Raw genomic sequence first — 24,386 nt, forward strand, 5'->3', positions numbered from 1 at the left:
TATCAAAGTCTACATAAAACATGTTTTAAATATACTCTGGTTATTATGGGTCTCTTTCCCCGAAGAGGACATGTATTGTTTTTTTGTTTGTCTGACGCTGGTTTGTTCCAAGCCTTTGGTCAAAAAATGCTTTAAACGTATTCAAATTTGCACACATGTTAGTTAGTTAATTTTCCTAAACTTTGACCCAGTGGTTCACCCGCAGGCCCCCAAAACCTGATTTTTTTAAAAACATGACTATACCTACTAGTACATGTTCAAGTAGTTTCATACTTTGGTTTTTGATGGATTATGAAGTATTTTATAATTTTTGTTGGATTTACCTATTTTTTACCCCTTTAACCCCAATATACTCGTTTTAAGGTTTAGCAGTCCTTGAGGTCAGAAATACAAGCCCTGATGTGCTAAAATTTTTGATCAGCGGAGTGGTTACTTTTGCACTGAACAGTCAGTAGACCAGGGGTCGGCAACCTATGGCCCATGGGCGGGATCTGGCCTGCCAAGCAATATTATCCGGCCTGCAACCCTTTTAGAAACTGCCCACATCATGCCGGGGAACAATGTTGTTGTTAATGCTGCTGAGCCTGTGCCTCTATGTTAAACCTTATCTTATTGTTTTATCATAATCGTTATTCTAACAAACAATTCAACATACTTAAATTTAAATGCCCTTAATCAAGTGTCCGCAAATACTTTGTAGTGCAACCAACAAAAAACTGTCCAATGCCCCGTGACCCGAAGTACAGAAACTTTTGCTGCCATGGTCGTGACTGGTTATTTATTTATCATCATTGTGGGCAGCTTTATCGGTTTGAATCCAGTTTTTGTAATATAAGTGTTAAGAAAGGTTTGGGAGGGTAACGGAAAGTGACCGAATTTTCGTCCATTTTTTACGATGTCAGTTGCTTTGCCAAATACGGGGACAACCCCCATTAAGACAAGCTGTATTCGAGAGTTCCAACAACATGGCTAGAATTGGACGCAATTAAAAGGTAAAAAATCAAACGGCCCACTGCGACTTGGCATGTCTTAGTTTTAGCCCGCTGCGTGCTAAAGATTGCCGACCCCTGGACTAGACAGAAGTGAGAGTGATTTACTTGTTATGTCAATGTGGTGGTTTAATGCATAGCGGATTACCAGATGTGTATTATGGACATAAAGGTTGTAAACTGCAGGGCCCATAAAGCCACATTATGTGGTCAAAAATCGGCCATCATTAGCTTTGCATGGTGCATGACAAAAAGTTACTGTGTATCAACCTTATAGGTATTGTTTTGTTGGGGATTATGCATATTGGAGAATTTGAGTATTTTTCCATGTTTTTGTTGCGTTTGTATAACATTGTAAAGTTTAAATTTGGCAGTTGCTTTCTACTATTTTTTTCTTAGGAATCTAAAAATGATTTTACCGTTTTTATACAGCAACCAATTTGCACAAACACTGCTGTGGGGACCCAGTGGTTTTTGCTTGCAAAAATAATCATGTTAGTTGGTCAAATGACATGTATATAAAAAAATATAAAATGGAAATGTATAGGAATGCAACCTTTCAAGTTAGTAACTCACTAATTGTCAATGGTAAAAAAATGTTAATATTTAAGGCACAATGTAGCAGAATTAATTTAGCAATAACTGCCACATACTTGGTTTTTATCCGAAGCAAATTTAAACAATTTGGCATGTCACTATGACGCTAAAGTGTTGGAATTCTCATTGCATCAGTTATTTTTTTTGTCTATAGCAGGGTTAAGTTTGGTACAAATAAATCTGTTTGTTTTTATGCAACACAGGGGGTCTTCAAAGCACAACCCATGGGCCAGATGCATTTTACTAATGTTTTCAATCTGGCCCGCTCTGCTCCCGTCAAATTATTAAAAAATGCATGCATTGACAAAATTGTTCAAAAACAAGCTTTTTAACAATGATAAGCCACTTTCTACATGAAAACATACATCTGTGATTACGATTACATTTTATTATAGAAAACAAGGAATATGCCATTTTTCAGAAATGACTCTTTTCTTTGGGTTATTGAAAACTTCGATAAAAATAAGGATTTTTGAATAAGCACCATTTCTAAAAAATGACATGATATGAAACTTATGTAATTCGAACTAAATGAGAATATTGATGTTTATCCAACGATTCGGAATCACTTTTTTCTGATTTATTTCTCTCACCAGTTTTAATCTGAAAAGTGGTTCCCAAACTGTCCAAGGAAGCGGGTTCTCAACGCATTTTTTGTCATAATGGCCCATTCGCAATTTTCTTGAGCACTTGCGGTCCAAGCTAAATATATTTATGAAACTGGATATAAGCGAAACAAAACCTGTAGTCAACAACTAAAAGTTAATTTCTTTCTTTTCAAAGTTTTGCTGCAGCAACATGCAGGATGAATTTAGTTTAGTTTCGCAAAATTACTTTGTGTGGGAATGTTTTAAGGGCAATTTATTATGTCGAGACAAAAACAATAAAACCGTGCGCGAACAATCGTCTCTTTTATTAGTTGAAAATAAAATAAAGGCTAATTCTTGTCACATTATTATTTATCTGCCTGATATTAGCTGATAGAGTTGCAAGGTTTGACATTGCATAAGATTGTAGAGTACTTTTTGCTCCTCACGGTCCCTCACCTGGTGGCCCAAGTTTGAAAATTGCTGCTCTAAGGTCACTTTCGCATAAGCATCAAACAGGGAATAATAAAAAGGAAGAGAAAGTGTGTTAGATCCTACTTAAAAACTCTGAACCTTACCTAAACAGACCTAAACTTTAGCTTTTTTTCAAACAGCCAAATCAAATTTTGTGCGTTAGGGAATAGTCCAAAATCTGATCTTCCGCTCCAAAAACTTTGAAGACCCCTGGTCTTTTACTCGAATTTGTTTTTGTTTGTTTTCCTTCACAAAGTTTGTCTGACCCGTTTTTCCATCAAATGTTTGATGGATTTGGATGAAATTTACACAGATGGTAGATATAGGTATGTAGATGTGCATCCCACTTTGTTTTTGTTGATAACCCCAGTATTTTCCCCACTAGCCACCTAAAATGGGTAAGTTTGTAAACAATGTTGGATTTGGCTAAAATTTGGATAGCTTGTAGAGTATGACATTTAGCCCCAACATTTACCCCACAAGCCCCCAAAGTGTAAAACATATTTGTATGTTACTGGGCACCACAAACGAAAAAATTCTGTGGCGCAATAGTCTTACAAGGGCAACCAGTTGTATGTTACTCATTGGTGGGTTGCTTGGTGGACATTTTTGCGTCATGGCAGTTAGGGGTTTGTTAAAGCTCTATGATGTCAGAAGCATTAACGGCTGTTACTCAGAACACCTCTAGTGGTCAATTTTTTAAACATTGGCAGATTGGCTGAAATTTTGCAGTAGTATTGATTGAGTCATTGAGGTTTCATATTTTTTTAGTTTAGTGTCAAACCCCATTAGTAACCTTACTAGCCCCCTAAAATGGGTAAGTTTATAAAACAGTGTCGGAATTGGCTAAAGTTTGGGTAGCATGTGGACTATGGTTATCTCTTGAAATGCACTATTTTTAACTTTACATGTGTGGGGACCCATCTAAGGTTATAAAAGACGATGGCTAATATGGGACCCAATACAAAATAAGCATAGGAAATATATTTATGTTTTAAAATAGGTTATAGTGTAAATGCAACAACAAAATGTGCTAAGCCACCCTTCTAGTTTATTATGGGTCCCCTTCCCTGAAGGGGACACATCTTGATTTTACTCGATTTGTTTGTTGTTTTTTTCTTCCCTGAAAGTTTGTCCACCCTCTTTTACCCTGAAATGTTTGATGGATTTGGATGAAACTTTCACAGATGGTAGATATGGTTATGTAGATGTGCCATCTCGTTTGTCATGATAACCCTAGTATTTACCCCGCTATCCCCCAAAGTGTAAAATATGGTTGGTGCGCACCACAAGCGTTAGGTTTCTGTAAGACAACCATACATATGTTACTAATGTTTGTGGGTTGTTTGGTTCGTGGGTGTTAACAGACTGATGACGTCAGAAGCATTATTGGTTGTTGCTAAAAAAACACCTCATAGTGGTCAAAATTTCAGACATGAATCGGTTTGGACAAAATTTTACAGGACTGTTCGTTATGGGTCCCCTTCCCTACGTATTTTTTTTTTTAAAACGTAATTTTTTTAAAACGGCTGTACTGACTAAAGTACAGCATCTTGGAGTTTCATGCTTTGTTGTTTGGTGCAATGTAAGGTTTTTTTAAAGAATTTTGTATCTTTTTACCGGATTCACCCATTTTTCACCCTTTAAACCCCGAAATAATCGGTTTTAGTTTTAAGGCAGAAAACGCTGGTTTGTAACGCTCGTTTGGTGAAGAAAGAGTGCTTCAAATTTATTCAAATTTGGACATATGTTAGTTATTAATCTAACCTTGATCCTCCAAAAGTTTGACCCCGAATTACCCAGCGGCTCACCCACAGGCCCCCGAAACGTAAAATTTTTGATGCTGGTTTCGTAGAGAAAGAGTACTTCAAATTTATTCAAATTTGGACATATGTTAGTTAATAATCCAACCTTGATCCTCAAGAATTTTGACCCCGAATTATCCAGCGGTTCACCCACAGGCCCCCGAAACGTAAAATGTTTAATGCTGGTTTGTAACGCTCGTTTGGTGAAGAAGAAGTGCTTCAAATTTATTCAAATTTGGACATATGTTAGTTATTAATCCAAACTTGATCCTCCAGAAGTTTGACCCCGAATGACCCAGCGGTTTACCCACAGGCCTCCGAAACGTAAATGTGTCTAACGCTCGTTTGGTCAAGAAAGACACTGTGGGCAGAAGTACCAAGAGAGTAACTCACTGGTTTACGATAGCGGGAGGGCTCAGCTTGAAGTCGGACAGACGTTTTACGAGACGTCGTTTCGGTGATTAGAAATCAGCTGTTTTGCACAGCAGTGCTATGTCGTTTTATTAAGTTATCACTCACATTTTTAGTTTTGGCGAAGGTTTTACACTTATGACATGATTTAAACCTAATAAGCGTGCTTCGGTTTTGTATATGTCAAGCAAAACTTTGTTAATCAAAGTAAAGATGATAAAATAAACTTGACTTTTTTGCAAAATAAATGTTTTTTTAAATGCTCGTTGTCAGGTTGGCCGCCGCATGATCACGGGTTACTTAAGGTCAGCTAGTAGGTATTACAAACACAGTTCAGAACTTTCTTTCGTCATAACGTAGCGTTTTTTTTGACATTCAATTTAGGAATCAATACTCAAGGCATGTATAAATCAGGCTTAATGGTATTGTATAACCTCAAGAACGGCGTGCTATTGAAAACGGTGTGAAAAGGTCAAACAGTCGTTTGGCGTGTGCACCATGAGAGGTTACTACAGGTCAATGGTACTCGTTTTGCAAAACAAAGCTAAATGAAAAACAATTTGTTATGACAATATCTGGGTCAAAACAAGAGATTAAATTAAAGTATTTGTTACGTTTTTTTTTAATGTTTTTGTAATTACATGACAATAATAGAGCAAAAAGAATACGAACAAATTTTTTTATTGTTGGGTTGATGCTTTCTAAAAATTTGTCCTTAACAATCTAAAAATCTCCGCAACATTTGTTTACTGTAAATCCGCACAAACACGCAAACACGGACCCATTAGTTTTTGTTTACAAAAACAATCATATGTGTAGATCAAATGATGTGTATAGTAAATTGGTAAATATCGTACAGAATATATAAAATGGAAGTATATCAGAAAGCCACTCTTCTAGTTGGTTCATTGTGTTCTATATTTATGGGTGTATACCCCCATCAGTTACCCCAGTAGCCCCCCCTGTGTTCAACCCTTTACCCCCACATTTACCTCACCAGCCTCCTAAAATGAGTGAATTTTTTTAACAATGTCTGAATTGAATGAAATTTAGACAGTTTATAAAACACGCTATTTTAAGTCATCAACTGTTGTGTTCAACCCTGTAGCACCACGATTTACCCTAGTGGCCCCTAAAATAAGTGAATTTTATAACAATTTTCAAACTAAATAAAATTTGGACAGCTTGCAAAACTTTTTATTTATATGTCTCAGTTGTGCTATTTTAAACTATTTACCCCTTCTTTTCTTTAAAATAGAACATTGAATAGGACATACTTTAAAAAATGTTTGAATTTAATTGGATTTGTGTAGTTTGTACTTTTAACAGCATGGTTATTTAGACCGAGTATTGATTAGTGTGTTCCACCTTACAACACTAAACTTAGTGATGGTTATCTCTGGAAATGCATTATTTTTAAGTTTGCATGTGTGGGGACCCATCAGTTTCTGCCTGCAGAAACAACCAAGGTTATAAAAGAAGGTGGCTAATATGGGACCCAATATAAAATGTAGGGAATATATCAACATTTCAAATAAGTTCTAGTGTATATGCAATGGCAAAATGTGCTAAGCCATCCTTCCTTTTATACTTTGCAGTCTTTCAATGGTTTCTTGCATTTTTTGACCGGTAAAGTTGAAAACAATAAATTTGGGTCAACAAAGTTGTATTACATCAACTAAGATTTTGTTGGTTGTATATAAGTGTAATGATGTTTCCACAAAGACCAAGTTGCAAAGATAGTGAAGAAGATTTATTAGCCTTCCAAGACAAATTTTTAGCCAGTGGGAAAAAACCATCCGCAAAAGTTGTAAAATGTAGCAGGGAAAACAAAAAAGAATTTGGAAAGGATTTCATCAAGCTAGAAAACTATGAAATCTCCAGAGACTCAACAGAACAAAGTGAAACAGGTATATTCACAATTATTTCACTATAAAATGTTTAATCCCCTGTAAGGTGATACTGTTTCCTTCAGTATTTACTTCTGTTGGTTATATGTTTTTGTCAAGAAAAGTGTTTTAAGATCAGGGGCAGATCCAAAAATTTTAAAGGGCGGTCATTTTTATTTGAGAAAAATAACGTTCGTGGTCCTTTACTGTAGTAAAAACAGTGAAAAAGTAAAAGGAAAAGAGCACATGTGTCATTTTTAATAAGTAAGAATATATATATGGGAATCAATAAACATGTGGGTCCTACCGTATATACTCGTCGATAGGTCGCACTATTAGTTTTGTGTTCAAAAAGTTTAATTTAGAGTTGACTCGCACATAAGTCGCACTGAAAATCTAGGGATTTAAAAGGCCCTTTTCCTAGCTTTTTTGCATAGATAACTTCCTATTTTGTTTTTTTTGTAGGGCTTAATATAATCAAAATATGTTTACATTTTTTCTCAACAAAGCGGGAAAATCCAACGCACGCTGAGCGGTCGCATGTGCGTGTGCGCTCATGAAACTGTCTCGCATTGGTATGTGCGTGCATGAGCGCATGCACCCGTATTCGATAGAACCACAGTGGCAATAGCACATTTCCACTACAATTTGCGTCTATAACGCCCACCCTTAATTTTTTTATAGAAAATTAGTATAAAATTTTGCGCGTTATACTCGAATAAATACGTTACATCCGCCCAATAAGCCGACCCCAGAAAATTAGGTCGAAAACGTAAGGTCCTGAAAATCGGTTTATTAGCCGGAAAATACGGTACTTGCAATAGCCGAAAACCGACTTGGTGGCGATTTGCACTTATGTCGAGCGGATTGGTCGCACCTATATTTTTTTTTAAATATAAGGAAAAGTTGCGACCTATCTGCGAGTATATACAGTAATATTTAATTGCATGTAAATAAATACATCACTATAGTGAAAAGAAACATTTTAGGTGTATTATTTTAAGATGGATAAAACTGATGTTTTTGCACTAATCCCTACACTTTATAGAAATTACCGGGAAAAAGGAAAATGAGGACATGATGATTGAAATGGATAAATATGACACTCATGTTACAAAGGTTTTGTCTAATATAATCAAAGAGCGTGATGTTCCCAACAAACCTATATTGTTTCCTGCTTTCCAAAGCCATGCATTTCCACCACTCTACAAATGTCAAAAGAGATCCACTGGTGTAAAAAAGTACATTTTTTTCTTTAAACAATGTGTTTTTAAAAATCAAGTGGGGTCCAATGCAAATCACTTAAAATCAACTGAGTAAAAAATAATTTATGTACATGCTAGGCTAAACAAAAATGTTTTTTCCATTTTCCAGAAGTATGTTTGCACAACAATTTCAAGCTCAAGATGTAAAGAAAAAAGCGTGTAACCAATCTACCAGCAAAAGTGGGTCATTAGAAGAAAGCACTTCTGCAAACCTGCAGGAAATGTTTCCTCCTTCAAGGTAATTATGGGTCCCCTTCCCTGAAGGGGAAAGGGACGCATGTTGAATCACTCTGTTTTTCTTCTTTTCCCTTGAAGTTTGTCCATGTACTTTGTGCTTTGATGCATTTGGATGAAACTCTCACAGTTGGTACAAATAGCTATATAGATGTGCCATTTGTTTTGATTGAAACGTTAGCCCCAATATTTATCCCATTAGCCCCCTAAAATCGGTAAACAAATAATGTCCAAATTGAATAAAATTTGAATAGACTGTTGAATTTGCAATTTACAGGTGTCAGTTGTGGTGTTTCACCTTGTAGCCCCAATATTTACCCCACTCGCCTCCTAAAATGGGTAAAAAGTTATAAAAATGTCTATATTGCATAGTAATAAACCCTGAAATCCATTATTTGCAGCATTGTGTGTTTGGGTACCCATGAGTTTCTGCTTGCAGAAACAAACCAAGGTTATAAAAAATGTTGGCAAATATGGACCCAATTTAAAATAAGCATAGGAAATGTATTAATGTCTTAGAATTGGTTACAGTGTATGTGCAATCCCAAAATGTGCCAAGTCATCCTTCTAGGTCAGTGGTTCTTAACTGGGGTTCGATCGAACCCCAGGGCTTCGACGAAGGTATTTTTGAAGTACAATACAAATACTCGTTTTTGTCAAACTTTAGGGTCTATAGTCGCTAAAAACGGCAATTTGTATTTGCCAAATATCAAAACACTGGAAGGTTAGACTTAGGCAGGGGTGTTTTAAACTGCTCTAAACAGTTTTTGTGGTACTAAAAGAAGTATTACCAGCTTAATAACCACATATGCCAGACTTTTAAACGCCTATTGTGTGCCAACAATGCGAACAAAACAGGTACCACAAGTATCACAATGAAAATTATGACATCATAAACACTTAAGAGTCTTAAGTTAAGACTGATCTCTGCGCTGTGCAGCTCAATCTGTGCACCGAGCTAGAAATTAATCTGGGCTTTTGGGCGCGATTAGATGGTAAATACATGATATAAACCGAAAATAAGCAAGTAAATGGCGGCCGTTGGTGAAATAAGAATCTGCGATGCAGCCGCCCTAGCAAAATGATTGGGCACCCCTGCACTAAGGTTTTATTTTCTTGTTTTGACGTAATAGAGAGCATCGTTCGCGTTGTTCGTAAGCAGAAACACAACGAAATTTTGCTGGCAGCAAAAACTTATTACTTCATCTTTTTCATGTTTGTGTACAGATGCTAAAAAATACAATGCTTAATTATTTTGGTAAAAACTAAAAATCGCCCAAAATAAAGCAATCATGAGACAAGTTGATTGTACTAATATGTCAGAACTAAAAACAAACAGTAACTGTTGCCACTCCGTTTGAGCAAAACTAATTGTAACCCACCAAACAAAATAGGTTAAAAACCTAGGATGTAACTTTGAGGTTCGACCAAAGGCTGAAGAATATCGTAGGGGTTCGGCCGTTATAAAAAGGTTAAGAACCACTGTTCTAGGTAAAAATATGTATTGAGGGAGAAACTCCGTCAAACTACTGTGACAATAGACCTATATATATATTTTAAAAAATATGTTAGGTATTATGCATCGTTTATATTTTGTAGGGTGATAAGTGGAGATGGACTGATACCACTTTCCAACAACAGACATCAATCTGTTGATCCAGTTTGTCAGATTCATGAGGAAAATATCAAACAAATTGCTGGAATGACAGAGCAAGAGATACTTCAGGAGCAACAAAAGATCAGGACATTGTTAAATCCTAAAACAATTGATTTTCTTATAAATATGAAAAGTAGGTTTCCTAATTTGTAAGATAAAAACTTACTTTAAACTCACTTCAAAATAAATTTTTTTTTAGAACAAAAGACAACTGTTGGTGAAAAGTTAATGGGTAATACAACCCAGAAAAAGGATAAATCCACTGCAGATATTCCTCATGAAAAAAATGTTTTGCAACAAAGTGATGTATTACTATCAGGTAAAAATGGTTTTAATGTTTATGCCAACTTATGTGTTGTTTTTTAGTGTGCTTAACTTTTGCTAATATGGCTGTGTATTTACTTGATTTTAATTCACAACATAACTCAGTTATTCCATGTTCTATACTGAAGCTGTTTTTTGTAGAGCAACTAATTAAACAGAGGGCAAGGTGGATGGGAATGGAAAAAGTGGAAGATGAAAAAATGGAATGGATGAAACTTTTTGACCAAAACAACTGCAAAGTTATTGATCATCCTACAAGGTAATGATTGTGGCGTGTTTCATTTCTGTTTTGGAATTAAAAGATTATACTTTTGCTGATTATTTGCCTCTCTTTTAAGTACTTTTGGGTATCTGATAAGTAAAAGCAGGTCAGTCATTTACTACAGTGTAACATAGACTGACTCCTTCAGTCTGTTATGACAATTTTCACATTGTAGTTAATTGAATGTATTATTACAGTTTCTCCTTCCATCATCTGCTGCCAAGTATTTTATGTATTTTGTATGTAAATTACTGATGGAAGGAAACTAGATTTATCTCATCCTATCCCATTTACTGATACCTAAACGTCTTGATTGATTTTCAACTTAATCCATAGTTTGAACCAAACCATTTGTTGATCACTCTTGTTTATAACAGAATCATCTGTCATGTTACATAGTGTTGCATCTATGTTTTGCATTGTTTGCACTTATCCGACATAAAGTATGTCACAAGTAGCCAGGGGCAGATCTAGACGGGGGTGTTTGGTGTTTTGACACCCCCCTCAGAAAATTGGCTAAATTTGCCAGACACAGGGAGTCGTTATCTTAGTGCCGTGTGCGTTCATCGTTTTGTATTGGCTCAGCTAATAGTCTATTGTCCCCTTCCTTGAAGGGGACACATCTTGATATCACTCTGTTTTTTTCTTTTTTCTGCCGAAGTTTGTCCATGCACTTTTGGCATGAAATGTTTGGTGAACTTGGATGAAACTTTCACAGATGGTAGATACAGTAATGCAGATGTGCCATTTGCTTTGTTTGACTTGATAACCCCAGTATTTACCCCGCTAGACCCCAAAGTGAAAAACGTTTTGGTATGTTGCTACGCACCACAAACGAAAGATTTCTGTGGTGTAATGGTATAATAAAGGCACTAGTACATATGGTACTTGTGTTTGTGCATTACTTGATGGAGATTTTGCACATGCCAGTCAGAGGGGTATGAACAGCCTTATGACGTCAGAAGCGTTGATGAATGTTGCTGATAACACCTCTAGTGGTCAGAAGTTTAAACATTGTTCGATTTGGATGAAATTTTACATGACTGTTAATTGGGTCATCATGGTTTCATATTTTATACTTTTGGGTGTTAAACCCCATCAGTTGCCCCACTGACCCACTAAAATGGTGAGTTTTTTAAACGGTGTCGGAATTTAGTGAAATTTGAAAAGCTTGCAGAATTTGTCATTTATAGGTGTCAACTGTTGTAACCCGGATATTTACCTCCTAGCCCCCTAAAAAGGGTGAATTTTTAAAACATTGTCTGAATTTGATGTAATTTGGACAGCTTATAGAGTGTGCTATTTATAGTTGTTGTTTGCTATGTTCAACCCTGTTGCCCCAACATTTACCCCACTAGCCCCCCAAAATGGGTCCATTTTGTAAACAATGTCAGAATTGAACGAAATTTACATAGCTTGTAGAGTGTGCCATTTGTAGGTGTATAATGTTATGTTTGACCCTGTTGCCCCAACATTTACCCCACTAGGTTGTTGTGTTAAACTCTGTAGTACCTATCATTTACTCCACTAGACTCCTACAGTCAAGTGCAATTCACCATTAATAGGAGCTGATTGTTGTGTTTTAGCCTATTTTCTCACTATTTAACACTTTTCTCAGATAGTCATAAAATAGAAAAACCTTAATAAATGTATGAATGGAATGAATTTGAATAGTCTGTACTCCATACAGCGTATTAATTTAAGCACAGTACCGATCACTGTGTTTGATGTTACAATGCCAAACTTTCTCATTGTTATCTCTTGAAATGCATTATTTACAACTTTGCATGTGTGGGGACCCATGAGTTTCTGCTTGCAGAAACAACTAAGGCCTGTAAGTAGCTACTAGGTCATTATGTTTTTCAACCCTAAAAATTGATCCAGTTCATGCCCACACACTTTTCTCCATGTCCGTTGGGCTGCAGGTTGTGCACCCCTGTGTTAGGGTGTATGTGGTCTCCACTCTTAGGTGCACCATTTTCTATATTTTTGTATGGTGTTCAAATTTGGACACATTAAATTCGTTTGCATCTATGTGTGAGCTTTCTTACATTGTGTGTTCAAAGAAAGTAACAGGTTGTTACAAAGTTTTTTGACTGGCTTGAACTGTGAGCTCTCAGTTAATTTAACTCTATAAACTGTTTGCTTACCATTCGAGCAGTTTTCCTCAAAATTTTAACACAAGAATAAGCTAAATTTAGCTGATAACTGTGGTATATGTAGCCTCTTGTGAAATTAAATGTTTTCTATACGCATTGAGGCTATACGCATATTTAATCATTATTATGATTTGCTCAGGTTTGATTTTGAAGGTAAGCTGCTTTCAGTGGATAAAAGTCAAAATATTCCAACTTATGTTGGACTTCATCATCATGGGAAGGAGGCTAGTTTAGCAGGTTACACTCTACAAGAACTTCTTACTATGGTTAGAAGTGAATTTCTGCAGCAAAGAGTTATTTCTCTCAAAGTCCTTGATAGAATCATCCGCAAGGTTTGATAGTTTTAACTTTTATAATTTAAAATTAAGCTTCAACAACAAAGTGAAATTTTTAAATTTGTGTTTTTTTTTTGTGGGCCCAGTTATCATAAAAATTTGGATTTTACTGCTATAAAACAGGCTGAGGACACAAAAAGCCTAGCTAAAACCAAAGGGCAAATTCTCAGATGAAATTAAATGCAAATATTTTTTCAGTTTTTTTTACAAAGAGTATGGATCACCAGAGAAATTGTGAAGTTGGGTTAAACTCAACAAATGCATTACATGCCTTTTACTATTTTGTCTTTTTAAATCTGAAGATGATTGCACCATGTTAGTGCCAATATCACTTCACACATACACATGTGTCCCAATGAAATGAAACAAGTTTGTGTTGATATCAGTTACATCATATTATATTGTAAGAAAGGTTTAATGCTATTCAATGTCTAGACCAGTGGTTCTCAACCTTTCGTAGACCGTGGCCCCCTAAAATTAACTTTTTGGCCTCGTGCCCCCCTTCAAGTATCCCTGTAAGACCTGTGGCCCACTTAAAAGTGTAAATGGCAAACTCTTGGTGGAATTCGGTACTAATTTCGACTTTAAACAGGTCGAGTAGAGTAAACAAGAATCCTTAATCATGAAAACCTCAATATAGACAAATAGTGTGTAAAATAGCTGATTAAATTAGGAATAAAGTAAAAGTTATCAAAAAACAAAAAGGCTTTTAGTAGGTGTTTCTGGTGAATCTACACCTGTGGCCCCCCGGAACACGCCCCCCCCCCCCCCATATATTTTGTCTGATATAATCGAAAAAGCAGTTATTTTTTTTAGGAAAAAATGTATGAGTACCAAGATAATACAACAACAAATTTTATACAAGTATTGCTTGATGCTGGACTTTTATTTGTTTTGAGATGGGCACTTGATGATCGGTCATATATCTGCATGCAAGCTGCAGTCTCAGCCCTGTCGGCCCTGCTCTCAACCTCTGAAGGACAGGTTGATTGTGTTTTTGTCCATATTTTTTGATTTTGTAACTTTGAGTTGGATCCACACACTTTTGCTCCTTAACACCAAAATATAGGGGGTTTCTTGGGTGTTAAATAAAATGGTTTAGCGTCACTAGTACATTGCCTTTGCTGCCCATAATATGTGTACCCTGGACATGCAGACATAGAAGTCCCAAGGGAGTGATGCACTGGTTTAATATTGTGGCAGTTTAATGCATTGCCGAAGGTCCTCTGCTTCACACATGAACAGACCTGATACTGGGTATTCTTTTAGTGAATGAAAATCAACTGTTTGCACTACAATACCATTACGGTAAAATGTGTATTTTAAGTTTTGCTGCCTGGGTTGTTAAATTCTTAATGTTTCATACCCTATTGGTTTATTTCAGTTATAAACTCGTTAAATGATAAATAGGTTTCCTATATGTATCCCAAAAAGTTGTTGATGAACATAAAGGTTAAAAGATAGACTACATGTCACCGAAAACCTTGTTAAGTGGTCAATAAACAGTCATTGTCAGCTTGGTTCTTGGCTAGACAAGGGGTTACTGTAGGTCAACTAGGTGTTAAATTGTAAAAGATTATATACATTGGAGGATTCAAAGTATTTTCCTTTTTTTATTGGTAATATATAGCATTATAACGGTGTAAAAAATATGGGGTTTCAATTTGGCTTGATGCTTTCTACTAATTTGTCCTTAGGAATCTAAAAATAATCGCGCCACTTTAAATTGTACCCAATTTGCATGTAGAAAGGCGTTAGGACGTTTATGCTCGCAATAACAATCAGTTTAGTATGTCAAATGGTGTATCTAGTAAATTGTTAAGTAGGATTGGAATGTTAAAAATGGCAATATATAGCCACCTTTCTAGTTACTGTTTTTTTATATATGATAAAGTCTTTCAATAAATAAGCTATTGCTGACATGCATAGTATCAAGTTTATAGAGCTCCTCTGGCAAATGTATTTTTATTCTGACGTTTCGACGTCCTATACAGGTCGTCTTCATCAGGGTAAATAACACTTAATGTGACTAGTACAGTGCATGATAAACAAAGGAAAAAAGAATAAAACGAACATTAAAACAGACTTGATGCTTTCAGCGTGCTACAGGAACCTGCTCAAAGATTAGAGGCCCGATCATTTGTTATCGCGCTGTGTTTGCGTTGTGATGTGCTTGCGTTTTATTCTTTTTTCCTTTGTTTATCGTGTACTGTACTAGTCGCATTCAGTGTTATTTACCCTGATGAAGACGACTTGTATAGGACGTCGAAACGTCGGAATAAAAAACATTTGCCAGAAGAGCTCTATAAACTTGATGGTAAAGTCTTTTTGAAAGAACAAAATACTTTTTGTTTCAGCGAAAGTTTCTTGAGATAAACTTTTTAAGCCACAGAGGATTAGAACAGCCATTCTTTCAGCTTTACAATCGTTCACAAAAATTGGAAACTTTGGAACTTTTGAAAAAGGATTTAATTCTTGGTTTATTGAGCATGAATTTGTTACCCCGAATCAGGTATGCATGTCAAATTTGTACAAATACACTTTGTGGTTTTGCATTCAATGTGTTTCAAAGTTGTTGACCTGTAAGTTTATAATCCTGTGAATGAGTTAAAACCCGGATCATTTACATGACTAGATTAAAGGGTTGTCAAGTCTTGAAGATTCATGACCTTGACTTATTGCAAAAGTATATTTTTTTACTTTCACATTAATTGTTTACACCAACTTGTACCACCCAACAGGTTTTTTTTTAAGGTTTGGTTTGGGTGACCGCTAAGTAGTTTTAAGAGACCGCAAGTGTTTCATTTAAATACCAAAAAATAGCCATATATTTGCAAGTCCAAATTTTGGGAAACCGCTGGAGAAATTTGGGGGACCGTTTTGGCCACCCAATAAGTATGAGGACAATCACAAAAACTTCAGTATATATATATATGTGTATACATACGTTTTAAAACTGATCCTAGTGTGTGTGCACTGGCAATATGTGCAAATCCACCCTTCTATTTTGTTGTATCTTTTTTAAGATATATTCTTGAAGTGTGCAACCCAGACACTCAAATGAAGATCAACTGCTTGCAGATATTGGAACGGATATCTTCACACTCTATTGATGCATCGTTGAAAGTTCTCGACTGCCCCCGCCTTATTAAGTTTCTTGTCAATACTTATATTGAAAACCCTGCAAAAGAAAGTTTTCCAGGTTAACAGAATAAAACTAACCAAAATTTCACTTTGTACATTTAAATTGTGCATAATACTTATTCTATACACAAACACATATTTCATCAATTCGTTATTATAGACCTAAAACATCTAGATGCCCTGCCACAAGTAACACGGATTTTTGTCAACATCGCTCTAACAGGGAGATATGCATGTAATAAATTGTTTCAACAACATGAATCTATTTACAAATTAGTCACAAAATTTCTTGCCGAAGTTGGTGGCTTTGCTGGAAAGGGTATGTTCAGATCATTCAGATGTCTAATTTAAAACTCGTTTCCAATACAATTTGTTTGTTTTTTGTTTTTTTCAGAAGGTGATGACAATACATTAGAAACCAGCATACTGGAAAGTGAATTAAATGTTCTGAAGTTTTGGATAATTGGTTTGTCGTATGGACAAATGCTTGACTTATTTAGGTATGAATATTAATTTATAATTGTACTGTATGAATCCACAGGAATGAAGCTTTTTCTGAATTGAATGAAAAATATCAGATTTCATAAAAACTTTAGCCTGATTGGCCAAGCGATTATCTTTTCAGTCTTGCATATGTGTTGAAACTATGTTTATACCATGCTGTGAAGGCTAATGTTCTTTCTGTTTATTTCTGGCCTTGCTATGCTGCCTCTCGTATAGTGGATTCCCATGTCTTCCAACAATTGCAACTTATTTAGTGATACCAAGTTTATGTCAGGGAAAACATTGTTTTTCAATTGAAATTGTATGCAAATTAATTACTTCAAACAATATTTGGGGTAAATCTGATTTACATAGTTTGTACTCCACATTATTTGTGTTTTACCTGGCTTTCTCATGGTTATCTTTTGAAATGCATTATTTTCAACTTTGCATGGATGGGGACCCTTGAGTTTCTGCATGCAGATAAAACACAGTGGAAAATATGGGACCCAATATAACATAAGCATAGGAAATATATTAATGTTTTAAAATAGGTTACAGTGTATGTGTAACGACAAAATGTGCTAAGCCACCCTTCTAGTTTTTTTTGTTTTGTTTTAAAAGATGTACCAACTGTTTGCATTTAATATGGATTATTTTAAATAATAACAAACAGTTAAATAAACCAAATTATCTGTTTGTAATCAGAAATAGGTTCGGCTAATGTTAGTGTCTACTATTTGAATTGTGTTTGCGCATTTTGTAAAAAGGTTAAAGAATGTAAATACAACACAGTGGCAGCAAAATTCATAATAATGATTTGCTCAGTGTTTGCTCACAAGGCTTATTATTGTGTGGAATGTTTGCACTATGTTTTTTTGAAATATAACCACTTATGTATCTTTATCTATCAGGGACATGGGTACCTCACTTTTGTTGCAGCTACAAGCTTGTAATAAAATTTTGATTGGAAAATATAATATCGCGCAGCTCAAATGGCTTAAACATGTTTTGAAACTTGTTTCATCTGCTGCATGCAACTTGGAATCCAATGATATTGCTTTTAGTGGATATGTTGATGTCACAATTACAATTGCCAAAGATGCATTTAAAACTTTAAAGTCCTGCAAAAAAACTGATTTAAAGGTCAGTTTTCCTAATTAATAAACTATATTCTTTTTACTCAATATATTGTGTAGAAGTGCCTTAAGGGGGTGTTGGCTTTGGCTTTGGATGTTATTGGAACGTTTTACAGCCGATTACATAAGTATTCAGCTATTGATGCTGTCCAGCTGGCTACTAATATGGAGACATCTGTTCTACCCCTTATACAAAGCTTACAAAACTTCATTTTTGAACAAAGCATTTGTTGGTTTGTACACAATGTGCTGAAAGTCTGTATTAAATATTAAATGTAATCAGCTAGTTTTTAAATAGGTCAAACCCTTCTGCTGCCAGTGATGGCTCCAGTCTCCCATCATTACCTGATCTACAACTGAACCACATTTCAGAAAAAGACATGGGCAAAATGTTAGAGTTTGTTGCTGTGCAGATGCTTTGGTCTTCATATCTGCGATGTTGTTTTATTATGGCGAAGTAATGGACAGGTCAAGTTACTGTCTCTATGACATATTTAATGTTTACAGTTTTGTTTCAACAGATGCTGCCGATCAGTGTGTTCAGCCTTATCTTCTTTACTAAAAATAATTCCAAGTAAATTTACTACAAACTATACCAAAGGTGCACATTGGTATTTTAATCGCTATGCCACTTATTCTATGTACTGGGCTGTAAAGCTTTTTGTTGTTACGGTATGTTTTATTCAGCATTTTTATTATTTCCGAACTAATTGAAAAATCTTGATTAACCATAAATATTAAACAGCTTCCTCATGTAAAAGATCTGGATGAATTCAAATTCCAGTATCATTTTGTTGCACTGCAATGTTTTTCCTTGCTTGGTAGTGGTGATGAGTTTTATGCCCATGATCTCTTAAGTACGGTTCTGTTTCACAAGGAAATGATTAGGTTTGTCACTTTGTGTATGACTGTATGATTTTATACACATGATTTATAAACTTTCTATTTAGCCAGGATAAACAGAATTTAGAAGAAAAAGTTCTAGTTGAAGAGTTGCCTATTGTACAATCTGGATATATGTTTTGTTTTACAATTGCAGACAATATTCTTGCCAATTCTAAATTCCGGTACATTTTTCCATAATAGCTTAAAATCATTTAATAACTAATCTGTTAATATGTTTGCTTTAATTTTTTTAGGTGTACACCAGACCCCCCATCTATCAATACATTTCTTGTTTCATACGGTTCTTTGCCTTTGTTGCCTCTTGACTGGATTTTCATGCCTCTTATCCAAGCATATGATGCCACAGTTCAAAGGTACTTGCTAGTGGTAAATCAAAATACATGTGAAAATAAATATGCACAGTTGTGTCAGTTGAAATTGAACTACTGTAACATAGGCCTGCTACCCAACAAAATATTGTTTGAAATGGTAAAGGGATCACACTGAGACAATCATGTATGTTAGGACATAATATTTCAGATAAAGCAACATTATTTTTTGAATGTGGAAAATGAATGTTGTTCAATAACCCACGCTTAACTTTGGTCATGTTTTTTTATTAAATTTTCTTGTTTTTTACTACTTGCAGGATGTGTGCTAATAATTTAAAATGTGGACAGGAATACACTTATTGTTTTCAATTGTATTGTTTTATTTTCTGTCTAGTGCTGGTTTATTCCATATGTTTGGTCAATAGAGGGTACTTCAAGCTTTTTCAAAATTTCCATCATATGATAGTTAGTTATTTGAGGTTGTTTTACGAAAGTTTGACTATGATGTACCCACACTCACCCACAGGTCACCTAAACAGAAAATTTTAAAATCTTATTTTGCTGTAGATTATGACCCTGGAATTCCATATGTGTCGCTCATTTTATTACGTTCACATAAAATAAATTTCTCAAATGATACCTGTACATTTATGTCATACAAAAATTTTTGGTGCATTTCTGTGGGACCCTGCTACAAGGTCATTTATCCACTTGGCTGTTGCAGTTGATGGTTTATGCCAGGTCAACATCTTCAAATTTTGAACCATATTTGGGAATGATTTGTTGCCCCTGTGGCTTTTTGTCAGTGTTTGTAATTATGGGTCACCTTCCCTGAAGGGGACACATATTGATTTTGCTCACATTGTTTGTTTTTTATTTCTTTATTTTTTATTTGTTTTTTTTTCTTCCCAAAGTTTGTCTGACTCGTTTTTCCATCAAATGTTTGATGGATTTGGCTGAAATTTACACAGATGGTAGATATAGTTATGTAGATGTGCATCCCACTTTGTTTTTGTTGATAACCCCAGTATTTACCTTGTTAGCACCCTAAAATGGGTATTTTCCCCCAAAGTTTGTCTGACTCGTTTTGCCATCAAATGTTTGATGGATGTGACTGAAACTTATACAGATGGTAGAAATAGTTATGTAGATGTACATCCCACTTTGTTTGTCCAGATAACCCTAGTATTTACCCCGCTAGCCCCCTAAAATGGGCAAGTTTGTAAACAGTGTCAGAATTAGCTAAAATTTGGATAGCTTGTAGAGTATGCTATTTATAGGTGTCAATTGTTGTTTTCAACCTTGTAGCCCTAACATTTACCACACAAGCCCCCAAAGTGTAAAACGTATTTGTATGTTGCTGGGCACCACAAACGAAAGATTTCTGTGGCACAATAGTGTCAAAAAGGCAACCAGTTGTATGTTACTCGTTTGTGACTTTGTGGGTTGCTTGGTGGACGTTTTTGCGCCATGGCAGTTAGGGGTTGTTAACTGCCCTATGACTTTAGAAACATTAACGGTTGTTTGCTCAAAACACCTCCAGTGGTCGAAATTTTATACATTGGCAGATTGGGCTGAAATTTTGCAGTACTATTGATTGAGGTTTCAATTTTTTTTTTAGTTTGTGTGTTGGACCCCATTATTTACCCTACTAGCCCCCTAAAATGGGTCAGTTTTTTAAACAATGTCAGAATTAGCTGAAATTTAGACAACTTACAGAATTTACCATTCATAATTGCTGATTTTTGTGCTTAACCTTGTAGCCCCAAGATTTACTCAACTAGCCCCCTAAAATAAATGAACTTTTAAAAAACGTCCTAATTATATGAAATTTGCAAAGTTTATTGAACACACTAATTCCTCAAATGTTATGTTTTGCCCTGTAGCACCACAACTTAACCAACTAATCCCTAAAATGGGTGACCCTTTTAACAATGTTCGAATTGAATGAAAATTGGCCAGCTTGTAGAATTTGCTATTCATAGGCGTCCATTTTTTGTTTTACCCCATTATGCCACTATTTACTCCTTTTCTTTGAAAAGGAACATTAAATAGGACATACTTCAAACAATATCTGGGGTAAATCTTAATTTATATAGTTTGTACTCTACATAGTATTATTATTTAAGCCCAGTGCCAATCACTGTGTTTTACCTCACAACACCCGACTTTCTCATGGTTATCTGATATCTCTTGAAATGCATTATTTTCAACTTTGCATGTGTGGGAACCCATGAGTTTCTGCCTGCAAAAACGACTAAGGTTATAAAAGACGATAGCTAATACGGGACCCAATACAAAATAAGCATGGGAAATATATTAATGTTTTAAAAGGTTGTATTGTAAATGCAACAACAAAATGTGCTAAGCCACCCTTCTAGTTTTGACTTTAAAAACACTTTTCGGGAGAGAGGTTGCTGCAGGTCAACATGTACATATTGATTGACACAGTTAATAACGATTTGTTGTACCTGTTTCTTAAGTTGTTGATCTCTCTAATACTTGAGGTTTTCTGGGGGAAAGTTTTGGACACCTATGACTAAAAATAATTTTTCCTAATCTGTTTGAATGCTTAAAAAAAACATAAAGAAGCAATAGAAAAAGAAAACCAATGAAAAAGAAATCCTTAAAAGTTTGAAAGGAATTTAAGAAAGGCGTTACCTCCTTTTAAAAATTGTGTGTTCTTGAAATGTAAAACACACCAAATTAATATAGTTGCCATTTTGCATATACACGTCTCTGGGGACCCATTCGTTTTTGCTTGGAGAAACAATTTGCTCTTAAATGCCTGGCAAAGAAATAAACCATTTGAAATTAGCTAACAAATTTATCTGGATAAGTCTCTCGACCTAATTTTGGAATTGATGAATGTATCTTCGTAATATTGTTTGGTTGTTGGTCGTATAATGCAAGCTTGAGCATGATTTAACATCAAAAAATAATTTACTTCCCAAGTATTCCCACAATAACATGTAGGATTAATTTCACATTGTCTAACAGTCCCAAGTTTACAACGCATAGAAATGATCCTGATTGGAGGTTTGTTGCGTCACAGGCAAGACTAAGATATAGTAATTTTACACAAACATTGCCTTCATTTCTACTTGTGGAATATTCATTGTGAATAAATTTACAATCTAACGCCACATCATCAGTCTTCAAACAAGAAAGTGAAAAGACCACCCAGTTCACCAGGTCTTGGGGGTACCTTGTCAGGTTTGCCTCGCGGGTCCCAGTTTTGAAATGGCTGTGTTAGGGCTTGTAAACTATGCAGCTCCATTTCCCCAACTAAAAAGAAGCTACTACATTCACACAGAGATGCTTTTTTTCCATTTGTGGCTTACTAGAATAGACAAAATTACTCTCTCGAAATCAGACCAACGCTCATAAACCAGACGTTTACATAGCAAATGATAAGCGCTGGCTTGTAATTCATTATACCCATCTAATTTAACGATTTGGTTCTGTATCTGATGAATCAATAAATGTGACATAGTGTATCTGATGAATCAATAATGTGACATAAATCAATAATGTGACATAGTGTATTAAAATTGCAAATACTGTAACTAGAAAACTGATTTTTTGATTTAACTAAATTATCAATAATCAAGAAATATTTTTTTGTGTAGTAAGTGATGGTCCAACTTTATTTTTTATATTGCAGAGGGGAAACCAGTAACCCAAGGGAAATATCACACGTGCTGCGAACCACGCGTGTTGTGCTAAAGTTCATTTTACTTGTGGAAAAAACTAATCCTAATTACATGACTCACATTTGCCTGGAAGCAAAACTTACTCGACTGATGTGTGTGTTCTTATCAGGTGCGTCATGTAGTTTGTAAAATATGGTAACATGCAAATGTTAATTTTGCATTTTCAAGTGGATTTACGTTGTTTGTTCACGTATTAAGAAAACGTATCATGTGATGCCTATTTTGGTTTGTTAATAAAATGTAAACTATAGCTAGCTATTCACCTACGGACCGCCATCCATGCAAAATTTCGGTGTTGGACGTGGACCGCGACATTCTGTGAATTGTGGCTACATGTGCTTTGTTGTGTACACATTAATTTCTTAAATGTTGTAAAACTGGTATAAAATGGAGGTACCCAAACATGTCTACAAATTGATTTTCCATAGACCTCGAGTCATGTAACAATCCTTTCTTGCGACTGTGTCGAAAAAATGACGCTAAAGTTATTTAATACGTTGAAATTTGCCCGATAATTGTGAACATCTAACGAAAATTTGCAACATCTAACGAAATTTTTATGCCCAAAGTATGTCAAAATCAGTCCTGGTTGAGAACTTCATAATATTAATGCAACTAACTTTGTTTGCAAAATAAAGGAAGCGACATATTTCTTGAACCAACTGTCCACGGTCTATTATCCACTCTCTTTGGTTTTTACTGCAGCAACTGTGAAGTACTGGATTTTGAAGCCCCAATAGCTGGACTAACTTCGTTTTTTGACTTGTAAGTAGTTGCTTGCTTAATCTTTTAATTGATTTATTTTAACCTTTTGTTTTGTAGCTACACGTCGTTGCTTGAACAATTCGAAGCTGTTTCGTACGGGGATAAGTTGTTTTCATCTGTTGTGTTGTTGCCACTCGCCCAAAGTTGTTACGCCAAATATAAGCTAGCTTTGTGGTCTCAACACCGTGACTCGTTACGTGTAATTACTCTAAATACAGATCAGGTATGCGATGACAAGGTTCCAAGAAACTGCAAAGTGCGTACTTTTTTTGCCTTGGGCTAAAATTTTTCTCTTTTAAATTCAGACGCTGTTATTGCGAAGTGCTTACTTACAACCGTTGGAGCGTTCCACCCAAGTGCTTTACGCCTACATTCATGCAATAGCAGGAGGTTACTGTCAATATGAACGCAATCCGTTTCTTTACCAAATTGCCGTTCACCACATTGCCTCCTTTATTTTTCAGCGGGTAAGGTGTTTTATTGTTTTGCAAAAGCACTCCTTTTACTAACGTTATTCGCCTTTTTAGACCCTTGTGACTGAAATGACAATTCGGCGCAAGATGCTGAACGTTGTTGAATCCGTAAAAGACGAATTGTTTAGAAAACATGTTTTGCGTTACGATATAAGCGCCGAAATTCCGAATCGGTTTGAATCACTTAATTACCTTCCAGCATGGAATGAAACTGTACTTAAACATCTGAGGTCATGAGTTTATCTTAGTTTTATTTTAATCCCGGAATTACGGTTACTAAATCCTGGAATTACATTCATAGCCTACCGTGTTTTGATTCTATTGCCTACACAACACAATATTTCGACCTCTGTAAACTGCTTTACTGGAAAAATGTTTCGGTTTTTAATAAACGGCAATATTTGGGTCATGTTTTGTTTACGAAAAGATTCAGACACGAGTGCGACCTATTTTCTCGTAGC

General features: G+C 35.4%; 1 protein-coding gene across 1 annotated transcript; it reads left to right on the forward strand.

Moving 5' to 3' along the window:
- The first annotated feature begins 6,442 nt into the window (after positions 1 to 6,442).
- Positions 6,443 to 24,330, forward strand: LOC145214360 (RNA polymerase II-associated protein 1-like). The gene is made up of 24 exons (XM_080082872.1): positions 6,443 to 6,773; positions 7,801 to 7,993; positions 8,127 to 8,255; positions 9,851 to 10,041; positions 10,108 to 10,227; positions 10,374 to 10,491; positions 12,793 to 12,985; positions 13,805 to 13,972; positions 15,346 to 15,500; positions 16,015 to 16,190; positions 16,293 to 16,451; positions 16,527 to 16,632; positions 17,530 to 17,761; positions 17,815 to 17,987; positions 18,053 to 18,211; positions 18,276 to 18,426; positions 18,500 to 18,642; positions 18,705 to 18,821; positions 18,894 to 19,013; positions 22,639 to 22,796; positions 23,326 to 23,452; positions 23,510 to 23,675; positions 23,758 to 23,919; positions 23,980 to 24,330. The coding sequence occupies exons 1-24, from the start codon at positions 6,572 to 6,574 to the stop codon at positions 24,160 to 24,162; spliced, it is 3,801 nt and encodes a 1,266-aa protein (XP_079938998.1). The 5' UTR covers positions 6,443 to 6,571; the 3' UTR covers positions 24,163 to 24,330.
- Positions 24,331 to 24,386: the final 56 nt, after the last annotated feature.

This window comes from Phallusia mammillata, chromosome 2, assembly GCF_965637545.1.
Source record: "Phallusia mammillata chromosome 2, kaPhaMamm4.hap1.1, whole genome shotgun sequence".
Taxonomy (NCBI): Eukaryota; Metazoa; Chordata; class Ascidiacea; order Phlebobranchia; family Ascidiidae; genus Phallusia; species Phallusia mammillata.